We start from the raw sequence: 23,057 nt of genomic DNA, 5'->3' as shown, positions 1-23,057 counted from the left end.
ATGATATCAATCTACATAGATAATCTGACTAAACTTTTATGCATTTAGCCCATTTATGCAAAGTGGACTCTCCCATCCTTCTATATTGGATCAATTTATTCCCTAAATTCGGGATGTCTAGTATAGTTATTTCTATATTAAGAATATTTCTTACAGAAATTCCTTTAAGCAAACAGCGCATCATGCGGCGTCTCATCTGTGTCTACGCTGTTTTCCAAAGCCCTTTTTCTAGACGATAGGCATAAATGGCTTTTGTATCAAATACAGAAGAGTGAAATTCAGTTTTAAACAGTAAACCATTTGGTTCCAATCAAACGGTTGGAATAACCGAACTTATGCTTAACACAATTAATGTAAAATTATAATGACGGATGACGTAATCTAAATATTGTTCTTGTAAAATATGTTCAGAATGTATGCATCATGCGTTTCCTTAGTGACATGTAATGCTGCTTTCCTATAATACAAAAAATATATAATGGAATATTTCATTGATAAGTTGTTCCGATGGTTTGTATCGCACTTGTTGATTGTACGAAACTCGTATTGCAGGCTCGTTATAAACAACGTCACACAATCAACTTGTGCGATAGAAACCAATCAAACACCGCCGTCCTGCAATATTCCCCATTTATCATTCATGCGCTATATCGCTTGACCTTGTAAGACATCAATTTTGAATATTATTATCTAAAAGAAACAAAACCAAACTTATAAGAGATAGTTTTCATACAAACACCGAATATTTGACAATGATATATACATACGGGCTTCATAGTCACCAAAAAAATTAAAATCAAACGTGAAGTAATCAAGACGCCGCAAAACATATAACATTTACTTACATGTACGCATTTTTTAGGTCGACAAGTTCACGGATTATTGTGGTGCTTAACGTCCATTATTTATCGACTAGATTTCCTCACAAACACAATATTGAAGGGAAAAACAACGAATTAAACATCTTGCTGTTACTTAATTCCCATCGTAGTACCGACTTAATTAAACTGAAAGTAATGAAATCTCAGTATAGCAGACAAAGAAGCTCTGTATCAGCAAATAAATTACATAAAAATGACACAAACAGCGACATAAAGCAAGCTATTCACCTATAACATATGGTATCAAAATGATATGAATGTATTCGTTTGAAGACACACATGTCGTATTTGTTTCTCTTTGGCTACCCTATATAATATATAAACCCCGCTGTGGGAAAAGGCATGTACGTAGAGCGTCGTCCCAATCAGGGACGACAATTACCGCGTGTATTGTACTTTTCTTTTGAAAGATGTATTTTCTTAACGAAAGTCGAGTTCAGGCGGAAAATGCCGTCCCTGATTTTCTGGTTCGACACTTTACGGGCATGCATTATCTCGGACGACACGTTACGGACATGCATTATCTGGGACTACACTTTAAGGACATGCATTATCTCGGACGACATGTAACGGACATGCAGTATCTGGGACTACACTTTAAGGACATGCATTATCTGGAACGATACTTTAAGGACAGGCTTTATATGTGACGACACTTTACGGACATGCATTATCTGATACGACACTTTACGGACATGCACTGTCTGGGACGACACTTTACGGATATGCAGTATCTGGGACGACACTTTACGGACATGCATTATCTGGGACGACACTTTACGGTCATGCATTATCTGGGACGACACTTTACGAACATGCATTATCTGGGACGACACTTTCCGGACATGCATTATCTGGGACGACACTTTACGGACATGCATTATCTGGGACGACACTTTACGGACATGCATTATCTGGGACGACACTTTCCGGACATGCATTATCTGGGACGACACTTTACGGACATGCATTATCTGGGACGACACTTTACGGACATGCATTATCTGGGACGACACTTAACGGAAATGCATTATCTGGGACGACACTTTACGGACATGCATTATCTGGGACGACACTTTAAGGACAGGCTTTATATGGGACGACACTTTACGGACATGCATTTAGATTATCTTTTTCAGAGCGAGGCTCATATACAAAGTAATTAAATAAAGCAATATGAATTAAACTGGGACCGTTATGCTTCATCATAGAACAATTATATGTATACTATACGAACATGGACCTTGACTGCATAATCCATGTACCGAAGTTTAAATTCATCGATAGTAGGCATTAAATAATCCACATTATTTTTTTTTAAACAAATTTAGCGAGAACGTGTTCATTATTTGTATTGAACATATGTATAAAGTGCAATCGCGGAAATATTTGTGCCATTCTGAGGGATCGCCGTACATTCTTCACCAATAATTGAATATTCTGATTCTTTGAGTAACAACCTCGAGCAAGTAATTTAATATTAAATGCTTTTATACGTCTGGAAGACGACCGTAACTTGTTGATGGATGTCGGAATTCAATTTGACCTGGCAGGCCCATTTGTGCAATAATGTTCATGACCTTATTCAGCGAAATAAATTACATATTTTAACCCATTTATGCCTGGTGGACTCTCCCATCCTTATAAGTTGGATCAATTTATTTCCAAAATTAGGGATGTCAAGTATATTTATTTCTATATTCAGAATATTTCTTGCAGAAATTCCTTTAAGCAAACAGCACAGACCCTGATGAGACGCCGCATCTACGCTGTTTGCCAATGCATTTTTTTCTAGACGCTAGGTATAAATTGGTTAATTTGTGTTCTGAAAATTCCATTTAGCTTGCACAATCATAACTGATTGGGATCTGGACGGATTAAGGACACAAATAAATTAAGAAAACCAAAATGAACTTTGTTTGAATCGTAAAATATGTGTCGTGTTTGTTTAAAGGGGCCTTTTCACGATTTGGTAAATTGACATAATTAAAACAATGTTTCAGAATCGCAAATTGTCGTTGATATTTGTTAGGAAACAGAAATACTGAACATTTACCATGCTCTAAAATATCCATTTTAATTATGCATCTTTAGACGATTTAAAAACCTGAGAATTATAAAGCGTTGCAACACGAAACGATTGAATAATTTTGAAAGTTCTCTTGTTGTAGTTATATTTTGTGATACTACAATTATTGATTATATGAAGTATAATATCCATTACTCTTTGTATGAGCACCGATGGCCAAGTGGTCTAAGCGATAGACTTTTACTCCAGGAGTCAGTGGTTCGAGCCCAGTTGAGGGTTACTTTTTTCTTTCCTTAATTTTATTCTTGTTTTTTTATGTAGCTTTTTAGATCCAATGTTTTCATTAATCAATATAAAGCATTTAATGACAAACTTCAATACATGCCGAAATCTGTGAAAAGGCCCCTTAAACAAACAAATGAAGAGCTGTGCATTCTTATTAAACCTTGAAGTAAGTGTGTCTTTACAACACAATATATTTTCACGTTGTTCATGATCAGAACAATATACTATACATTGCAAATGTAAACAATATTTATGCGGCAAAGACAATATCATATCGCTCAGTATTTTTGATTACGTAACCCATTTACGACATCAAAACCATTGCGGAAATGCTGAATACGTATAAAGTAACTCGCGTGGTACGTGTATAGTCATCGGCACAAAACATCGCTTCGTAATTGTTTGTTGATCAATAATGTGGGATAGGCAGTATATATATCGTTAAGCGGTAACCAAGCTGTAAATTAAAGTGGTAACTAGGGCAGCTGCGATTTAATTGCTGCTTATCACGGTGCTAATCGATCGCCAGTCAATCGACTTTTTAGCGAAAAAAACACTGTATCTCTGACATTTAAATTCAGCAGCATACACCAGTTTCACTCTTACCCATTTCGATATTTTTTCTGACTACCACCTGCGACCTATCTACTGGCCTGACTAGTATCGGAAACGAGGCGCCATGTCATGTGACGTATCACGTGGTTATGTATTACCTCCCGCAGACATTGTGAAGCGGTCGCAACACTGGCGGTTCCAACGTTTGCATCGATTTATCGCACATATTTTCTCAAATATTGACCATGGACCGCGAAGACAATAGCTCGCAAAAGCAGAAAATTAAGATAAAACCTAAAGAAGGAAGGAACTGCTCAGAAATGTTTCTTTAAGTAGATGAATGGATCGAGTTGCCTTCGTTTCATGTATAATCATTCGGATGTACGACTTTGGTATGAAAAGAAAGCTCATTTCAAGCAACATTGAAAAACATATGTAGAGGCGACTGTAAACTGTGACATTGAAAGGAGTGACATGTCTGTTTGGGGCGACTGTGCACTGTGATATTGACGTGAGCAACATGGCTGGAAGAGCCGACTGTACTCTGTGACATTGACGCGAGCGACATGGCTGGTAGAGGCGACTGTACACTGTGACATTGACACGAGCAAAATGGCTGGTAGAGGCGACTGTACACTGTTACCTGGACGCAAGCGATATGGCTGGTAGAGGCGACTGTACACTGTGACATTGACGCGAGCAACATGTCTGGAAGAGCCGACTGTACACTGTGACATTGACGCGAGCGACATGGCTGGTAGTGGCGACTGTACATTGTGACATTGACGCGAGCGAAATGGCTGGTAGAGGCGACTGTACACTGTGGCATTGACGCGAGCAACATGGCTGGAAGAGCCGACTGTTCACTGTGACATTGACGCGAGCGAAATGGCTGGTCGAGGCGACTGTACACTGTGACATTGACGCGAGCAACCTGGCTGAAAGAGCCGACTGTACGCTGTGACATTGACGCGAGCGCATGGCTGATAGAGTCGTCTGTACACTGTGACATTGACGCGAGTGACATAGCTGGTAGAGCCGACTGTACACCGTGACATTGACACTAGCGACATGGCTGGTAGAGCCGACTGTACACTGTGACATCGACGCGAGTGACATAGCTGGTAGAGGCGACTGTACACTGTGGCATTGACATGAGCGACATGACTGGAACAGGCGACTGTACACTGTGAAATTGACGCGAGCGATATGGCTGGTAGAGTCGTCTGTACATTGTGACATTTACAGGATTGACATGGCTGTAGGGGCGACTGTACACTGTTACATGACAAAAGCGACATGCCTGGTAGAGGCGACTTTGCACTATGACATTGACACGAGCGACATGGCTCTTAGCGGCGACTGTACACTGTGAAATTGACGCGAGCGATATGGCTGGTAGAGCCGTCTGTACACTGTGGCATTTCCACCATTGACATAGCTGGTAGGGGCGACTGTACACTGTGACATTGACAAAAGCGACTGGCCTGGTATAGGCGACATTGCACTATGACATTGACACGAGCGACATGGCTCTTAGCGGCGACTGTACACTGTGATATTGACACGAGCGACATGTCTGGTAGAGCCGATTGTACTCTGCGACATTGACGCGAGCGACATGGCTGGTAGAGCTGACTGTACAATGTGACATTGGCCCGAGCGACATGGCTGGTGGAGCCGACTGTTCACTTTGACATTGAAAAGAGCGACATGGCTGGTAGAGCCGACCGTACAATGTGACATTGACGCGAGTGACATGGCTGGTGGGGGAGACTGTATAATGTGATATTGACGCGAGCGTCATTGCTGGTAGGAGCGACTGTACACTGTGACAATGACGGGAGCGGCATTGCTGATAGAGGCGACTGTACACTGTGACATTGACACGAGAGACATGGCTGGTAGAGGCGACTATACACTGTGACATTGACACGAGCGACATTGCTGTTAGAGGCGAATGTACACTGTGACATTACCGTGAGCGACATTGCTGTAACCGGCGACTGCTTGCTGTGACATTTGCGTAAGCGACATGGCTGGTAGGGGCGACTTTACACTGTGACATTTTCGCGAACGACATGGCTGGTAAAAGCGACATGCTGGCTTCATTATATAATCATGTCTGCTAGCTTATTTCCACATTCCACAATATAAAAGTATATTATAAATGATGCGCAGGGCACAATGTGTCCGACACAAACAAACACAGGATAGCACACATCCGGACAGGGGTTACAATACATACACGTTCACAGTTATCATGGCTGGGTAAAAACAAATTTTCAAATAGATTAAATAAACGTCATATTGAAATATATTTCATATATAAAATATTCGTAAAAATGTACGTACCAATTCAATGAATGCATTCGACAGTACTTTTGTGTTTGGATTTAAGTAACAAACACCGAATCAATAACCCATTTACGTATGATAAAAGTATAAATCGGATTAGTCCGTATTAGCAGAATTCCAATTTGTGTGTGTATTTAGCAATTAAACAAGCAATACTTCGAGTGTAACATAACTACCCTGTTTTAATTGTATTGCGCGTTGCGGTTTAACTTTGATCGAAGCTACTTTTGAGGTGCTTGACTACTTTTCTTTTACTTGCACATAGAAACCGAACGTTTATGGTGTATCCGAATTGCTATATTGTTCCCAACCGTTTTACAGTTATAAGTCACGTACCTTTGTTATGGAAACATTGTTAAAGTAGATAGCCTCCTTCCTCAACATTTGAGCCATCATCAGATCTCCTAGCAAAGTTAGTGTTTGACAATAAATGGCATATTATTCTAAAACCCGTATAAGTCAGTTGAAGAAACACCGCAACATCGGTTGGCAAGGGAAACAACTCTATTAGTATTTTATTGCTAACCACATGTTTATGTCCCTTTCAATATTTAGCGTCGACGGAGGCACGAATGGAACAAGAGGTCATTACATGGAACCAAATAAAGTGGTTGCATACCGAGCTTTCAACGCATACGATAATACAGATAACCTTATTTACATCTTATAGCCTATTTTTATGCCACCGGTAGGGTCGCACCATCTCTTCGTCAGTCCTTAGGTCAATCCGGATTTTCTTTTTTAGGCGCTTTCAGATATTAACACATTTATGCCTAGCGTCTATAAAAAAGGCCTAGGCAAACAGCGTAGACCCAGATGAGACGCCGCATAAATATACTAGACATCCAATTTAGAAGGATGAGAGAGTCCACTAGGCATAAATGGGTTAAGCTGATATTTGGTTGGTGTGTCTACCTACACGCCCTACAGATGGAGTTTGAGTTTCGTTCCGGTCCATTAATTTTTTGCGATGTTATTGGCATCGGACTTAGACTATTTCTCTATAATAAACGTTTTTCGGAGGGTTTTAACGCAACGCTTTCAAATATTGAGCTGATTTTTGAACGTGAGTCTAAATGACTAACAGACGAAGTGTGAAATTCGTTCCAGTCAATTGATTTTTGGCTAAGTTATGGGCAATGGACTTATCACTATTATAACCGTATTCCGGACGTTTTTTACGCAACGCATTCAGATATTAAGCAGATTTTTTGGTATGCGAGTCTTCATGCATGGCATACAATTAAAGTGTGAGTTTCTTTCCGGTAAATCAGTTTTTGGTTTAAATCGTTCTATATAATAACCGTTTCCCGGACGTTGTTTTACGAAAAGCTTTCTGATATTTTTGTTATTTTAGTCTGATTACGCGATTTAAAGACGAAGCGTGCGTTTCGCTCCGGTCCATTGAGTTTTGGCGAAGTTATTGGCTTTGGGCAATTTTCTCTAAAAAGCTGTAGTGCGGATTCAAAGCGTTATAGTGGTTTTGAATTTCATGAACAGGTCTTGTTTTGTTTGTAATCATTTGTTATCATCGCTCGTATTTCCACTGTATCCTTATTCTTAAAAAATCAGTAAGTGTTGCACAGGCGAAATGCAGAGAACATTTAATAAACTGAAAATGGACACTTTGGTATTGGTTACTTGATTCTCATGTCATGTGATTCGATGTGGCATTATTAACAAGAACGGTGCATATTTTATGATGTCATAAATACTTGTTTACGCCGTACTATAATTCTAATTAGTAGACCTAAATAACGGTATTTTAGTCAAAGCAAAATATAAAGTATACTATATTAATTCATTCTGTTCGTGCCGTTTTGTTAATAAAACAGCAACCGGCAGCGATATATACCATCAATTGGCTTGTGAATATCACCATATAACATTGAACAAACAGGTATAAACTGAAACCAACCATTCTTGTGGGGCTGGGTTGGGGTTAGTCCAACTTGTTGACGCTCTCAAATATTATGCTCTTTTTATATCGGTAAGATCCAAAGAATTTAGCCCATATAAAAAGTATCTCTTAACTCTTTGCGCGTCTTATAAATAAGACTAGGTTGGGGTCGGGTGGTGGGACGGGTAATTGCCCGAGGGGGAGGGTCACTTTTGTATTTCTGTTTTTTTTTCATGTTTATGATGTCTGTGAATACGATATGCGGGCGACGCTGCAAACAATATGGCCGAACGCAAGGTTAACATTAAACCAAGTGTCTTCAAGTATGTCTTTGTTGACAATTAGATTTTAATGTTCTAGTTATCAAGTTTACTTTCAAAATGCCGACTAAGACAGCAGATCATTACTAAATTTTCAATAATGTTACACATATAAAAGATTTTGCAATTGTTGCTTTGATGTACAATAAAGCATGCAGATACTTAAATTCAGTACTTATGTATACACTAAATCTCCAAATGAGTCGTGTCTGAGAAAACTGGGCATTATGCATGTGCGTAAAGTGTCGTCCCAGATAAGCCTGTGCAGTCCGCACAGGCAAATCAGGGACGACACTTTCCGCTTTAATGACATTTTTCGTTAATATGAAGTCTCTTCTTAGAAAAAATCCAATTTATGCGGAAAGTGTCGTTCCTGATTAGCCTGTGCGAAGTGAACAGGCTAATCTGGGACGACACTTTACGCACAAGCATTATGCCCAGTTTTCTCAGAACACGATTTATATAAAGCAGTCGATTTCAGTAATCATCAACACGACAGGACCATATATACCATTATAGGAATTGAGTATATAATCGACTTTTACATGTTACATCGAATACAATTTTAAAGATGTTATGCATATATCAATACAGATCAAACAAACCTTATAAGCGCGTGTATACATAAATCCATATTTTATTTCCTATGTTATTTCACGTACCACAATAACACAAAATGTAAACACACTCTATGTCGATTTTTTTATTCCAGATAACGGTATACGTGGGGAAAACACCTTTTATCCGGAGAAAATAATCCTGACCCAATTTATCAAACAATAATAACAGTCACTCAAATAATAACAGTCGATGTGGTATGTGATTTTGAAAGCGTTATAAACAATACCAGCAGTTCCAGGGTGGATGTATGAGGATCATTATATTTTAGGGCCATAACTTCATGATCATACACAGAAAGTCCTTAAACAAGAGAGACTTTTCTAATGCAACTAGTTTCATCTTTTTGCACATGGACATGGTAAAAAGCGGTATCATTCTCATTTCATTTCAATCTCATCACTCTATGTAAATTATTTCAACAGGACATCATTAAATTAAATTAAAAAAAAACACACAACAAGATGGCTTGTATTAATATTCAGGAGCGCAAGCATAAAATAAACATGTTGCAGGCAGGTATGTTATTAAGACGTTTAACAATTTTCTTGTGCTAAACGATTTAATCATACATTCCACACGTGCGAAAGCGTCCGATATTCAATCATACATTAGTTTGTTTTGAGATTGCACAGAGAGAAATAAGTTGACCAAATGTGCAATTTTATTCCGAAAATCATTCAACGTAACTGAGATACATGTATTTAAGTTTAAAAGGGATGCTTCATAAAAGAGGGGTGCATTTGTTGCCTGGACTATCATCCAAATACATACCGACCAAGAAGGATGATAAAAATGAATTATCCAAAACATAACAATTTAGAATGCTGATAACTAGGAACGATGACGATAACTTTTCTTCAAACTATTACTCGGTTCCACATGCTCATTGCATTGTCATTTTTTCTGCGCTCAAGGTGCCAGTTGAGCTAAGAATAAAATATACTGTTATAAAATATGGGCTGCATTGAACATTTTGTTGAATTCTTATTTCGCCTAGAATATATCATGCAGGAAGGTTTTAATTCCCGTTATTATCTTTTAAAATAAGTTTTTAATCCCTGAACGTAGCATTATCTGTTTGTTCACCATTGTTTCTCTTTACATTAGCTTATTGAAATAGATCGGACAACAAGGCAGTAAAAATATTGAAACGATTACAATACATACCACAACAGATGACTCTGACTAGAGCTTGCCTGTTTTGTTAAAACATACTTTGATACACATGTTTATACACAAACATGTATGTGATCTTTCTTTAATCAGATTATTATTCTATAAATAATACTTGAATCACATAAAGCGGTGTGAGTAGATATCTATTACAACTTTGCGCTAGTAAAGGATGTACGTTTTTGCCTCGGTTGTACACATATTTAAAACAAATTTGCCCCACAACGTTAAATTTCTTCATGCATTTAATTCCAGAGTTACTGCACAATTGCACAGGCAATCTTCCGTTCCAAACAAATTTCATATTTTTGCTCTTGATAATCTTACCTTATACCTTGTCATTAAATTTTAACCATAAAAAATAATACAATACATGCGAATATCAATTTTCAAACTTAAGATTATATAAGTCGCGTTCTGAGAAAACTGGGCTTAATGCATGTGCGTAAAGTGTTGTCCCAGATTAGCCTGTGCAGTCCGCACAGGCTAATCAGGGACGACACTTTCCGCATTAATTGGATTTTCGTGTAGAAGAGAGAGACTTCCTTTAAACGAAAAATTACATAAAAGCGGAAAGTTTCGTCCCTGAATAGCCTGTGCGGACTGCACAGGCTAATCTGGGACGACGCTTTACGCAAATGCATTTTGCCCAATTTTCACTTAACAAGACTAATACCAGCAGAGGCAGGTCTAGCTCGTTACGGCGTAAATAACGATAGTTTTTCAATGCTTGCCTTGCAGACAATCGATGTGGCCATAAATAACATAGACAATTGGTTGTCAGAATCGCCATCACAATCAAAACCCTATTTTATTCATGAGCATGCAATCAGCTAGACATTCTATTTTGAAAATTTTCTTTGAAATTTATGTTTGTGAAATAGCTAGTAAAACATTTAAGTGCAAAACATGTTATATACGCATGTTGCATACATTAACGAACATTACTATTAAATGTGTATCATTATATATTAGTAATTTGTCGTTTTTCTCAAGAGAATTTACAGTCCGGAGAAAAATTTATTCGACTTCGAGTATTCTTTAATATAAAAATAACTAATAACTATTATTACACAGTCATTTTGTCTAAATTAGTATTTGTGTTCAAGCTTACGAAAATAAGTTGAATATAACGTTGTAAACATCGTATACCGGTAAGTCGCAAGTTTAAAGTTTTCGGATAATGCTGTATGTATCTTAATGAAGAATAGTTATACAATCATCTTTAAAATAAAATAGAAATTATCATGTCATGGTTTAAACTTTAAACAATAATATTTTAAACTGCATTTGATAGTTTTCCCCCGATTTTAATTGATATATATCGGTAAAAAAACGTCTTGTAAAGCTATTGTAAGGCAAAACGTGATAACGAAATCACAACTGCGCAACGTATGGAGTAACCATTCTTTATAAGGGAACATCTCGTCGTAGATGTAGTGTTTTGAGACTCGCAATAAAAGTGCGCCAAATAATGAATGATGAAACATAATTTCATAATCATGAACAAAAGTATGCTAATTCTGGAATTCACTGCTTTATACATGAATTAACTCATATTCTAACACGGCACGTGACTTGTTTTCTATAGACAAAGAAGGAAATCAAGCGAGGGTTATTCTGCAATAACTTATGGGCGGAGCTTATACACTGAAAGCACGCGCTGTAGCAAGACAAAACATGCCGATACATTTTTCACCAGCGTAATAATCCGGTATTTTATGAATGAAAGTCACGTGACAAAATACTATGCTATGAACAGAAATGCGTAAAATTGACCCAATTTCCCACGGTGTTCGTCTCCTGCTAAAATGGCTGAAGTTCGAATCGGAGCAATGTGCTCTTATCGCGGATTTTCTTGTAGATGTAACACTCTTGCGTTAATTTAAAGTGTACAATGAAAACATGTTAGTTTACGCAAGTTGTTGTTGTTCTTATTTAAACAAACGTGAGAAATGAAATGGGTTTTTTCCATCCAGTTTGGCTGTTATTGAGGGCGGAGATCTGATCGACAGAACAGCCGAAAGCTATTTTTTATGGGCGGAGCTTCACATAAAAAAGTATGCAAGAAAAATAAGATACATTCTATAAATCTTTCGTGAATATCGTGTAAGAATCGAAATAATTCGTGTACGTTATAGTTTGTTGTCGTTTAGATGCGTGGTTTCAAATCACTCGTGCTTCGCACTCGTGATTTAATCCCTACGCATCTAAACTTCCGGCCGTGGGTTATTCGACAACAAACTATAACGTACACGAATTATTTCTTAAACAAATTGAAAGATGATCGTCGGATTTGCCGCACCAATAAATCGTTCATTTAAGTATATAAAACAATAATATTGTTAATATGGCTCGTAGTTTCCATTTCGCCCTGAACCCGATTTTGAAACGGTAAAGAAAAATAGCATAAGCGCGAGTTTGGGCAGTTTTTAATTATCCTAACAAAATTAAGACATACACTTTTGTGCGCTGTTCGCACGTCTATGATTGTATCGGAAATAGCATGAATATATAAATAAATCGGGAAATTCGGGAAAAATCCTTAGAAAAACTGACCATTCTGCTGTTGCCTGAGTTTTGAAAACAAGAAATAATCATGGCCAATGTAAGTGAATTTCTCGTAGTAAATATTGGGATTTCGGTGATGTTTGTTATTCAAGAAACCGTTGCCTTGACAACATATAAACACATTTCTCCCAGTTTTTCAGCTGGTATACAAAAAAAAGTATTCGCCGTAAACACACATGTCCGTATGCTGAATCGTATACTAGTCAACAAGCATCTGTACGAAGAAAATCGCCACCGTTCAAAGAAATAGAGCCATGGAGAGAGGTTTGGTGTATAGCGGTCACCACTGTATATAAAATACGTGGTTTTGCGTATCGAGGCCATCGTTATTCTAAAAAACTGCCATACGTATGGTTTAGTCTCAACGGTCTCTGTTTAATTCACATGTGATACAAATATTATTTTGAGTATGCCGATCAAAGTTTGATGTGTACTTTATCAACACAGAGTATGGTTTTGCTAAAGACCATCGTCAATAATGAGCACGGCCTTGTGTACATCGACCTTGTTGTAACAATTCAATAAGTTTAATATGTAAAACACCAGTCGCCAATTTATAAAGTATTTCTATGAGTGCGATAATAATTAAAATGTTAACACTTGTTAAATTATTGTTATCAAACAATGCAATAAATGTATCATCTAAACTAACGGACACTACCTAACAAGGTACTATTACAAGTATGCATGTAGGAAAACGAAATTAAAATATAACAGTGACCAAAGCAAGCGAATGAATAATATGAGACGGAAAATCACCTCGTGAATTTTGGAAACTGTTCAAGCGAAAACCTTCATCACAAATCTCAGACACGATACCGTTAAGCGAATTTAGTGATTATTTCAGTAAATTAGCCAACGAAAGCAGTGTAAATCAAAATTCTTTTGACGCCGAAACTTTCTTAAATGAATTTGACAATAGGCAAAACACAAACCCGTCGTACCCCGAACTAGATAACCCCATATCGATAGAAGAAATAATAAAGGCAACAAAACGATTGAAACACAATAAAGCGCATGCGCAGGACAATATAATATATGAATATTTTACTGAAACAATACATGTGATTTCAAAGCCGCTTGAAATATTATTTAATTACATAATGGATAAAAAGTGTTTTCCACGCAGCTGGGCGTCCGGAGTTATCATACCAATACATAAACGTGGCGACATTACAGACCCAAATAACTATCGGGTATTTACGTTAATTAGTTGTTTTGCCAAACTGTTTACAAGTATACTTAATGAACGTCTTAAACAATGGGCGGAAACTAATGACATTTTAACGGATGCGCAATTCGGCTTTAAACCAAACTGTAGCACAATAGATGCAATATTTATTCTTAATGCGCTCATAGAAAGACAGTTGCAGAATAAAGAAAAACTATTTTGTTGCTATATTGACTACCGGAAATCATATGACGTCATCAATCGCGGTCAATTATGGAGTAAAATGATTAATATGGGCATCGACGGTAAACTCTTGACCCTTATTCGATCCATGTACAATGAAGTCAAATTACAGGTTAAACACATGGGTTCACTGTCAGACATATTCAATAGTAACATTGGTCTATTTCAGGGGGAGATAACCTCGCCCATATTGTTTTCACTCTTTATTAATGACATCGAATTAAGTCTGCAGAATGGAATAAACGCCGGCATGACATTAGAACAAATATCTATCTATCTCTTATTATTCGCAGACGACGCGGTTTTATTTTCTGAAACACAAGAGGGTTTTCAAGAGTCATTATACAATTTAGAAGCCTACTGCGATAAATGGAATTTGACAGTTAACATTGAAAAAACAAAGGTCATGGTATTCCGAAAAGGGGGTTCAATAAGTAAAGCATTCAAATGGACTTATAAAGGTCAAGAACTAGAAATTGTGAACAATTTTAATTACCTTGGAATTGTGATGTCAAGTGGCGGATCGTTCGTGCCCGCAACAAATACACTTTATGGCAAAGCATTAAAAGCGATGCATTCTTTGTTCAACCTAACGAAAGATATGAACGTACCCATAAATATCATGTTTAATTTATTTGACGCATATGTATCATCCATTTTAAACCATAACTGCAAAGTTTGAGGATCGATCAAAGCGGAAAATATTGAACGCGTTCACCGTAAATTCTGTAAAAGACTATTGGACGTAAAAATGTCAACAAATTCACTATCGCTATATGCCGAAGTTGGTCGATTTCCCTTGCATATCGACAGATATGTCAGGATGGTTAAATATTTTTTGAAATTACATACTGTGAAACAGGAAAATTGTATTCGTAAACAAGTTGTAGTTTTACAAAGATTAGAAATTGAACGTTAAAATAATGCTAACAATTGGTCATCGAAAATACGGGACATTCTTAACAAAACCGGTTTCACCGATGTATGGCTTTTCCCCGAATCTGTTAACAATGATCACTTTATCCCGTTATTCAAAAACAGATTACGAGACTAGTATATTACCAACTGGGATGTCGGTGTGACGTCGTGTAACTCAATGATCCTATATAAGGAACTCAAACCGGTTTTTGAAAGATCATCGTATCTTGATATTGTTGACAACAAAAAACATAGGAACATTATTGCAAAATTACGTTTGTCCTCTCACAAATTATCCATAGAAACGGGCAGACACCAGAATATTGACAGAGATCAACGCAAATGTATATTATGTAACCTTAATGACATCGAGGATGAATTTCACTTTGTTCTTAAATGTCCTTATTATAATGATGTTAGGAATGCATTAATTCCGAAATATTATAGATTCCGGCCAAATATGTTCAAGTTTATTAAAATACTTAATAGCTCAAACAAAACTGTATTAAGAAAGCTAGCCATGTATTGTTTAACATGCTTTAAAATAAGAGAAAATGTCATATATATATGTAGTGTTAAATAGAAATACATTTTTACAAAAAAATAAGGTAAGAATTATGTAATTATACCTATATTTGTAAACCTATATGCATAACATTGTGTGACCACTGTGTATAAAACCCATCCATGTACCATTCTCACGAAATATGTTCACGAACTATGTTTATTTCGTGTTTATTTAGATTATTTATTCTTTACAATATTTATGTTAATGACGATGAGCTTCACATGCTTAAGTCAAAAATAAACTATTCTGTTCTGTTCTGTTCTGTACCTAACCTAAGTTAAGGCATTCTTTACTCTTTAATATACGAGCAAACGATGCGAATTATCGAAGATAATTGGTTTGCACACGAAAGCCGCCGTGGTCAAGATAAATACTGTACATTCACTGATCCATATAATTACATATGCTTGCATAGACGACAATCAACAAATCACACACGAGCTTAATCACGTACTGAGTGTTTGACAATAAAATAATTCACTAACCAGAGAATTCAGACACATCATGGCTGGTAATAATAGGACACTAACCAGAGAATTCAGACACATCATGGCTGGTAATAATAGGACACTAACCAGAGAATTCAGACACATCATGGCTGGTAATAATAGGACACTAACCAGAGAATTCAGACACATCATGGCTGGTAATAATAGGACACTAACCAGAGAATTCAGACACATCATGGCTGGTAATAATAGGACACTAACCAGAGAATTCAGACACATCATGGCTGGTAATAATAGGACACTAACCAGAGAATTCAGACACATCATGGCTGGTAATAATAGGACACTAACCAGAGAATTCAGACACATCATGGCTGGTAATAATAGGACACTAACCAGAGAATTCAGACACATCATGGCTGGTAATAATAGGACACTAACCAGAGAATTCAGACACATCATGGCTGGTAATAATAGGACACTAACCAGAGAATTCAGACACATCATGGCTGGTAATAATAGGACACTAACCAGAGAATTCAGACACATCATGGCTGGTAATAATAGGACACTAACCAGAGAATTCAGACACATCATGGCTGGTAATAATAGGACACTAACCAGAGAATTCAGACACATCATGGCTGGTAATAATTCACTAACCAGAGAATTCAGACACATCATGGCTGGTAATAATTCACTAACGAGAGAATTCAGACACATCATGGCTGGTAATAATTCACTAACCAGAGAATTCAGACACATCATGGCTGGTAATAATTCACTAACGAGAGAATTCAGACACATCATGGCTGGTAATAATTCACTAACCAGAGAATTCAGACACATCATGGCTGGTAATAATTCACTAACGAGAGAATTCAGACACATCATGGCTGGTAATAATTCACTAACCAGAGAATTCAGACACATCATGGCTGGTAATAATTCACTAACGAGAGAATTCAGACACATCATGGCTGGTAATAATTCACTAACCAGAGAATTCAGACACATCATGGCTGGTAATAATTCACTAACCAGAGAATTCAGACACATCATGGCTGGTAATAATTCACTAACCAGAGAATTCAGACATATCATGGCTGGTAATAATTCACTAACCAGAGAATTCAGACATATCATGGCTGGTAATAATTCACTAACCAGAGAATTCAGACATATCATGGCTGGTAATAATTCACTAACCAGAGAATTCAGACATATCATGGCTGGTAATAATTCACTAACCAGAGAATTCAGACATCATGGCTGGTAATAATTCACTAACCAGAGAATTCAGACATATCATGGCTGGTAATAATTCACTAACCAGAGAATTCAGACATATCATGGCTGGTAATAATTCACTAACCAGAGAATTCAGACATATCATGGCTGGTAATAATAGGACACATACTTTGATTAAGTCTATTTTTCGACTTTCTAAACAATATTGGTGTGGTATTTTGCGTTTAATTATTAATGATACAATTGTGTATCTGCCGATGTAAAATGTGCATAAGATAATATCTTTCCACGAAATTAAAAGTTATTCCAACATGTTACGCTGAATTCTCTAGATAACATGACGTGTATGGCATATTAAATGAGAAAATAATGAAAATATGTGCGATAATTCTCAGATGTTTATGTGGATGCAATGACATACATGAATGAGAATAATAACCTAATCGGTAGTGGTTATATCTAGATAACCACGTAAGCATTACCGCAAATGCTTTGTTGTAGTATGTACTTGTAGAAGTAGAAGTGGCAGCAGAAGAAGTAGTAGTAGAAGTAGTGGAAGCAGTATGAGTAGCATTAGCAGAAAAAGAAGCAGTATTATTATTAGTTGCTGTAGTTGCAGTAGTAGTAGTAGTAATAGTAGTGGTGGTGGTAGTAGAAGTAGTAGTAGTAGTAGTAGTAGTAGAAGTAGAAGTAGTAGTAGTAGTAGTAGTAGTAGTAGTAGTAGTAGTAGTAGTAGTAGTAGTAGTAGTAGTAGTAGTAGTAGTAGTAGTGGTAGTAGTAGTAGAAGTAGCAGTAGCAGTAGTTGTAGCAGCAGCAGTAGTAGTAGCAGTAGTAGTAGTTGTAGTTGTAGTAGTAGTAGTAAAAGTATTAGTAGTAGTAGTAGTAGTAGTAGTAGTAGTAGTAGTAGTAGTAGTAGTAGTAGTAGTAGATAAGATTATATTTGGATAAGTGCCCATTACGGGTGCGCTGCCTTAATTGCAACAAATAAAAATAGACATTGATTGTTACTGCGGCATTTTGCACACGCCCACATGAATGATTAGTTGGTAGCATAAAGTTACAATAATTTCAAAACATCATACATAATTAAAGGGATCTTTTCACGCTTTGGTAAATTGACAAAATTGAAAAAAGTTGTTTCAGATTCGTAAGTTTTCGTTTTAGTTATGATATGTGTGAGGAAACAGTAATACTGAACATTAACCATGCTCTAATATAGCCATTATATGCATCTTTTGACGATTTTAAAACCTAAAAATTATAAAGCGTTGCAACGCGAAACGATTGAATAATTTGGAGAGTTCTGTTTTTGTCGTTAAATTTTGTGAAACTACGAAGATTGCTTATATAAGGTATAAAATACGTCACGAATGTGTATTCGGCGGAATAGCTCAGTAGGGTAAAGCGTTTTTACTTCAGGACTCTGGCAGGACTCCAGGGGTCACTGGTTCGAAACCTGCTCCGAGCAATGTTCTTTTCCTTTTTTTATTTTTTTTCTTATTTTTTTACTGGAGCTTTTACGATCCAATGTTTACATTTATCAATATAAAGCATTTAATGAATAAGTTAAAAAAATGCCAAAATCTGTGAAAAGGCCCCTTTAACAAGCAGCAAACTTTCGAATAAGTTGTGTACGTGGTGAGAATAACGTTTCTATCTTCGAATCAAACTATGTGCGTAGTCAAATACATTTAAGCTGCTTGTATTTATAACAAGTGTTTTCATAGATATAGCACCAACTATAACATGATCATCCACTCCAAATTACTTTTGTATGACTTCTTTTATCCAGAAATACAAACTGAATCAAGATAAGAATGAAACAGAAGTCAGTCAATTGAATCCTGTTGATATATCAAGCACTAAACTTTGCTCTGAATAACACATGTATAAAGCTATTTAAAGCTGGAAATATTAAATGATACAATCGATGTTTCATGCGTCATTACCCTGTGATATAAAGGTCAGTTTAACATCATGCAACCACACCATTCTTTGCAAATACTCTATCTAGATTCACAGTGAACTATACAGGATTCGTCTTTACTAGCACTAACACCCACGTTTGCCACAAACAAATATGATTTGCTATGCAACAAGTTGTGAGATTTGTATGTTGCATGTACTTATTTAACGTATCGCATTCCGAATACCACTAACATAAACTCCGAAATAATGATTTACATAATTATAACAAATCGGATATCATATGTTAACGAAGGCGACACGGCGGTCCGAAAGTGTTTATTTGCTCACCAACTCAATAATAGTTCATAACGACATACGTTCCATACATAATTGTTTTGTTAACATTTTTTTTTAATAACTGAAACTAAAGTGTGTATTCAAATCAAAGTGGAACAAACAGTATGTTTATATGGCATATACACAGACCAGGGAGGAATTCTTCAACTAAATCTTGCGATTTTAAAATAGGACAGGGGACAAGTACCAAATAAATTGAAGTAACATAGAGGGTACGGGTATCGGTACAAATTTAACATTCGTAATTTTAAACAACTTAAACATTTTAACAACTGTTGCGTAACACACACGTAAGTACTTTGTTAAAAGATAAGTAGTAGCTTGATCAAATGTGTTATTTGGCGCTTATTTTTCAATAAAATGTAAAAATATGTTAAAAACAAAATGAGCGAGATGTTTCGTTTTTCCATTAAGTTACTAATTTTAGAACAAGTACGTGCGCATTGTAAAAAATCTTAACAACCTATTAGAAGGGTCGATACTATGAGAGGGTCGGTAAATGAAACAGGTTACTAAAGGGAGCTAAGTCAAGCAAGTATTTTGTTTAAACATTACCAATTTAAATGTAGTTTTCGTTTTTATGTCCAAGAATACACATTTAACTGTATATTGACATATAACACATGTTTGTTTTTGTATTCGTTCACTTCCAAAATTCCAATGTTTTCATCAAGAGGTCCGATACAACGGATAGACATGCTAGTCGTAGTAGTATTAGTAACAGAAGTTATAGTAGTAGTAGTAGTAGTAGTAGTAGTAGTAGTAGTAGAAGTAATAGTAGTAGTAGTAGTAGTAATAGTAGTAGTAGTAGCAGCAGTAGTAGTAGTAGTAGTAGTAGAAGTAATAGTACAAATAGTAGAAGTAGTAGTAGTTGTAGCAGTAGTAGTAGTAGTAGTAGTAGTAGTAGTAGTAGTAGTAGTAGTAGTAGTAGTAGTAGTAGTAGTAGTAGTACATGTAGTATAATCTGTTGTAGTACTAGTAGCAGTAGCAGAAGCAACAGTACCAATTGCCGTAGTAGTTCTTATAGTATAGGAAGAGGAAGAAATAGTAGTAGAGCAAGTAGTATTAGTTGTATTAGTAGTAGTGTGTTTGGTGTTGTTGTTCTTGTACCAGAAGTCGTTCTAGAAGTTATATTGTAATAGAAATAATAGTTATAGTTCTAGCAGTAGCAATCGCAGCAGACGATGCTGTAGTAGTTGAAGAAGTAGCAACACTAATATAAGCTTTTGTTGTTTCTGTTGTTGGTGTGCTTAAATCATCCCTACTTATTTCACACAAAGTTGCAAAACGATATTACACAGAAACCAAGACTAGGATCGAGTCGCCAATAAGTGATATTTAACAAGAGCGGAACACAAATACTCGCTAACAATTCGTATGGTAATTTCTTACTACATTCTCATTGAAGCAATAGTATGTCTTTGTTACAAAATATTATCCAATCGTTAAAAAGAACTCACGGTCCACACAAAATCTTAAAAAATTCTCTACAACCAGTACAAGGTGTATTGAGGAGATATCTAAATAAATCTCCCACATTTGGAATATAACCGTCAACCTTACGTTCGCTATTTTTTACGTGAATGTTAATAATTTGTTTTTATTCATAATTATTTGTGATATGTTAATTGTTTCCGAAAACAAAATCAAACTTTTTTTATTCCTTCGTGTACATAGTAGCGAAATGTTTGAACACAGCCTCTGACCTTTTCGCATAACCAGGATGAAAGAGTTTCCTTATTGGAGAGAGCGTTTCAGTTAATAATAATATAATAATAATAATTATAACTTTATCTCATGAAGAATTCACATTAAGAAATATTTTCTTTTTTACAATGTGGTCTTCAGTTACATAACACAAGTATATATTTTGAAACATGCATATGAACATACAAGGGAAAAAAGAAAATGATCTATACAGTTAAATGTTATAATAACTTCCTTATCAATTCCGACGACGTGGACGACGACGAAGATGAAGTTCTATAGGATATTGTTATCATAGTTTATATATCAACATGTATCAGCTAGAATTTAGAAAATATACACGGTACGCATGAGAAGTGACGAAAACCTTTTAATCACGTGCCATAACCTGTTTGTCATGTAATATAATCATTACGAATATTTTTATATAAAACATGTGAAATATATTTTTAAGCGTTTTCATTGGCTTAGTTTTCGTTCGATTGACCAATCGCATTTTGTTATTTTGCTGAAATGACCTTGCAACGTCAAATGACGTCACGAAAGACAAACAACATTTGGGCTTAATCATTATGTTTGCGTAAATGTTTATTTAATTTTCTCATTTTAAATCATGTGAAAAAAAAAGATCTGACACTCGTTGTCATTTCATACCATGGCGAGCTTACTAACCCTGGACGAGTTTAATCAAATATGGTATGCTATGGCAACTCGTGCCAGAACCTATTTTTCTATTACTATTCAACTACAACTCAAATGTAGATGAGGCACCGTAATTGGACATTTCCGTATCCGAAAAAAGAATATCACATGCAAATTTTATAACATCATTCCCTGGGGATTTTTATTTCCACTATGGTGTGTGTTATTTGATTGCAACAAATAAAAATAGACATTGATTGTTATTGCGACATTTTGCACACGCCCACATGCGTGATTAGTTGGTCGCATAAAGTTACAATAATTTCAAAACACCATACCTAATTAACAAGTAGAAAACTTTTGAATAAGGTGTCTATGCGGTTAGAATGACGTTTCTATCTTCGAATCAAACTATATGCTTAGTCAAAGACATTAAAGCTGCTTGTATTTATAACAATTGTTTGCAAAGATATAGTCCCAATTATATGATCAGCCAATCCATGTTATTTGTTATGACTTCTTTTATCCAGAAATACACACTGAATCAAGATAAGAATGAAACAAAAGTCAGTCAACTGAATCCTTTTAATAGATCAAGCACTAAACTTTGCAACTTAATAACACATGTATAAAGTTTTTAGAGCTGGAAACATTAATTAGGTTATAACAGACACAGTCGATGTTTCATGCGTCATTGCCCTGTGATATCAAGGTCAGTTTAACACCATGTCACCACACCATTCTTTGCAAATACTTTAGATTCACCGTAAACTATAAAGGTTTCGTCTTAACTTGCACTTATACCCACGTTTGCCACAAACAAATATGATTTGCTATACAACCAGTTGTGAGATTTTGATGTTGCATGAACTTATTAAACTTATCGCAATCCGAATACCACTAACATAAACTCCGAAAGTATGATTAACATGTAACAAATCTGATTTCTTATGTTAACGAAGGCAAAAAGGTCCGAATTGGTTCATTTGCTCACCTACTCGAAAATTGTTCATAATGACAAATTTTTCATACATACTTTTTTTAATTTTTCAAGCATATTTTTAAATATCTGAAACTATATTCTGTATTCAAATCATAGTGGAACAAACAGTATGTTTATTTGGCATATACACAGACCAGAAGGGATTCT

General features: G+C 36.0%; 1 protein-coding gene across 4 annotated transcripts in view; it reads right to left on the bottom strand.

Moving 5' to 3' along the window:
* LOC127862246 (potassium voltage-gated channel protein Shab-like) overlaps window positions 1-23,057 on the bottom strand; it is a 75,983-nt gene that overhangs the window by 39,536 nt on the left and 13,390 nt on the right. Inside the window, exons 1-2 of one of the 4 annotated variants that reach the window (XM_052401292.1) lie at window positions 9,721-9,888; window positions 8,934-9,249 (exon numbers count right to left, since the gene is read on the bottom strand). The exons of the other annotated variants lie outside the window; for them this stretch is intronic. Of the exons in view, the coding sequence (XP_052257252.1) occupies window positions 8,934-8,962 (29 nt within the window). The 5' untranslated portion in view covers window positions 8,963-9,249; window positions 9,721-9,888. Of the gene's footprint in view, window positions 1-8,933; window positions 9,250-9,720; window positions 9,889-23,057 lie in introns of those variants that run through there. 4 annotated transcript variants of the gene reach the window in all.

This window comes from Dreissena polymorpha, chromosome 16 (assembly GCF_020536995.1).
Source record: "Dreissena polymorpha isolate Duluth1 chromosome 16, UMN_Dpol_1.0, whole genome shotgun sequence".
Taxonomy (NCBI): Eukaryota; Metazoa; Mollusca; class Bivalvia; order Myida; family Dreissenidae; genus Dreissena; species Dreissena polymorpha.
The sequence above is the reverse complement of the archived record's forward strand: the minus strand, read 5'-3'. Positions and strand labels throughout refer to the sequence as shown.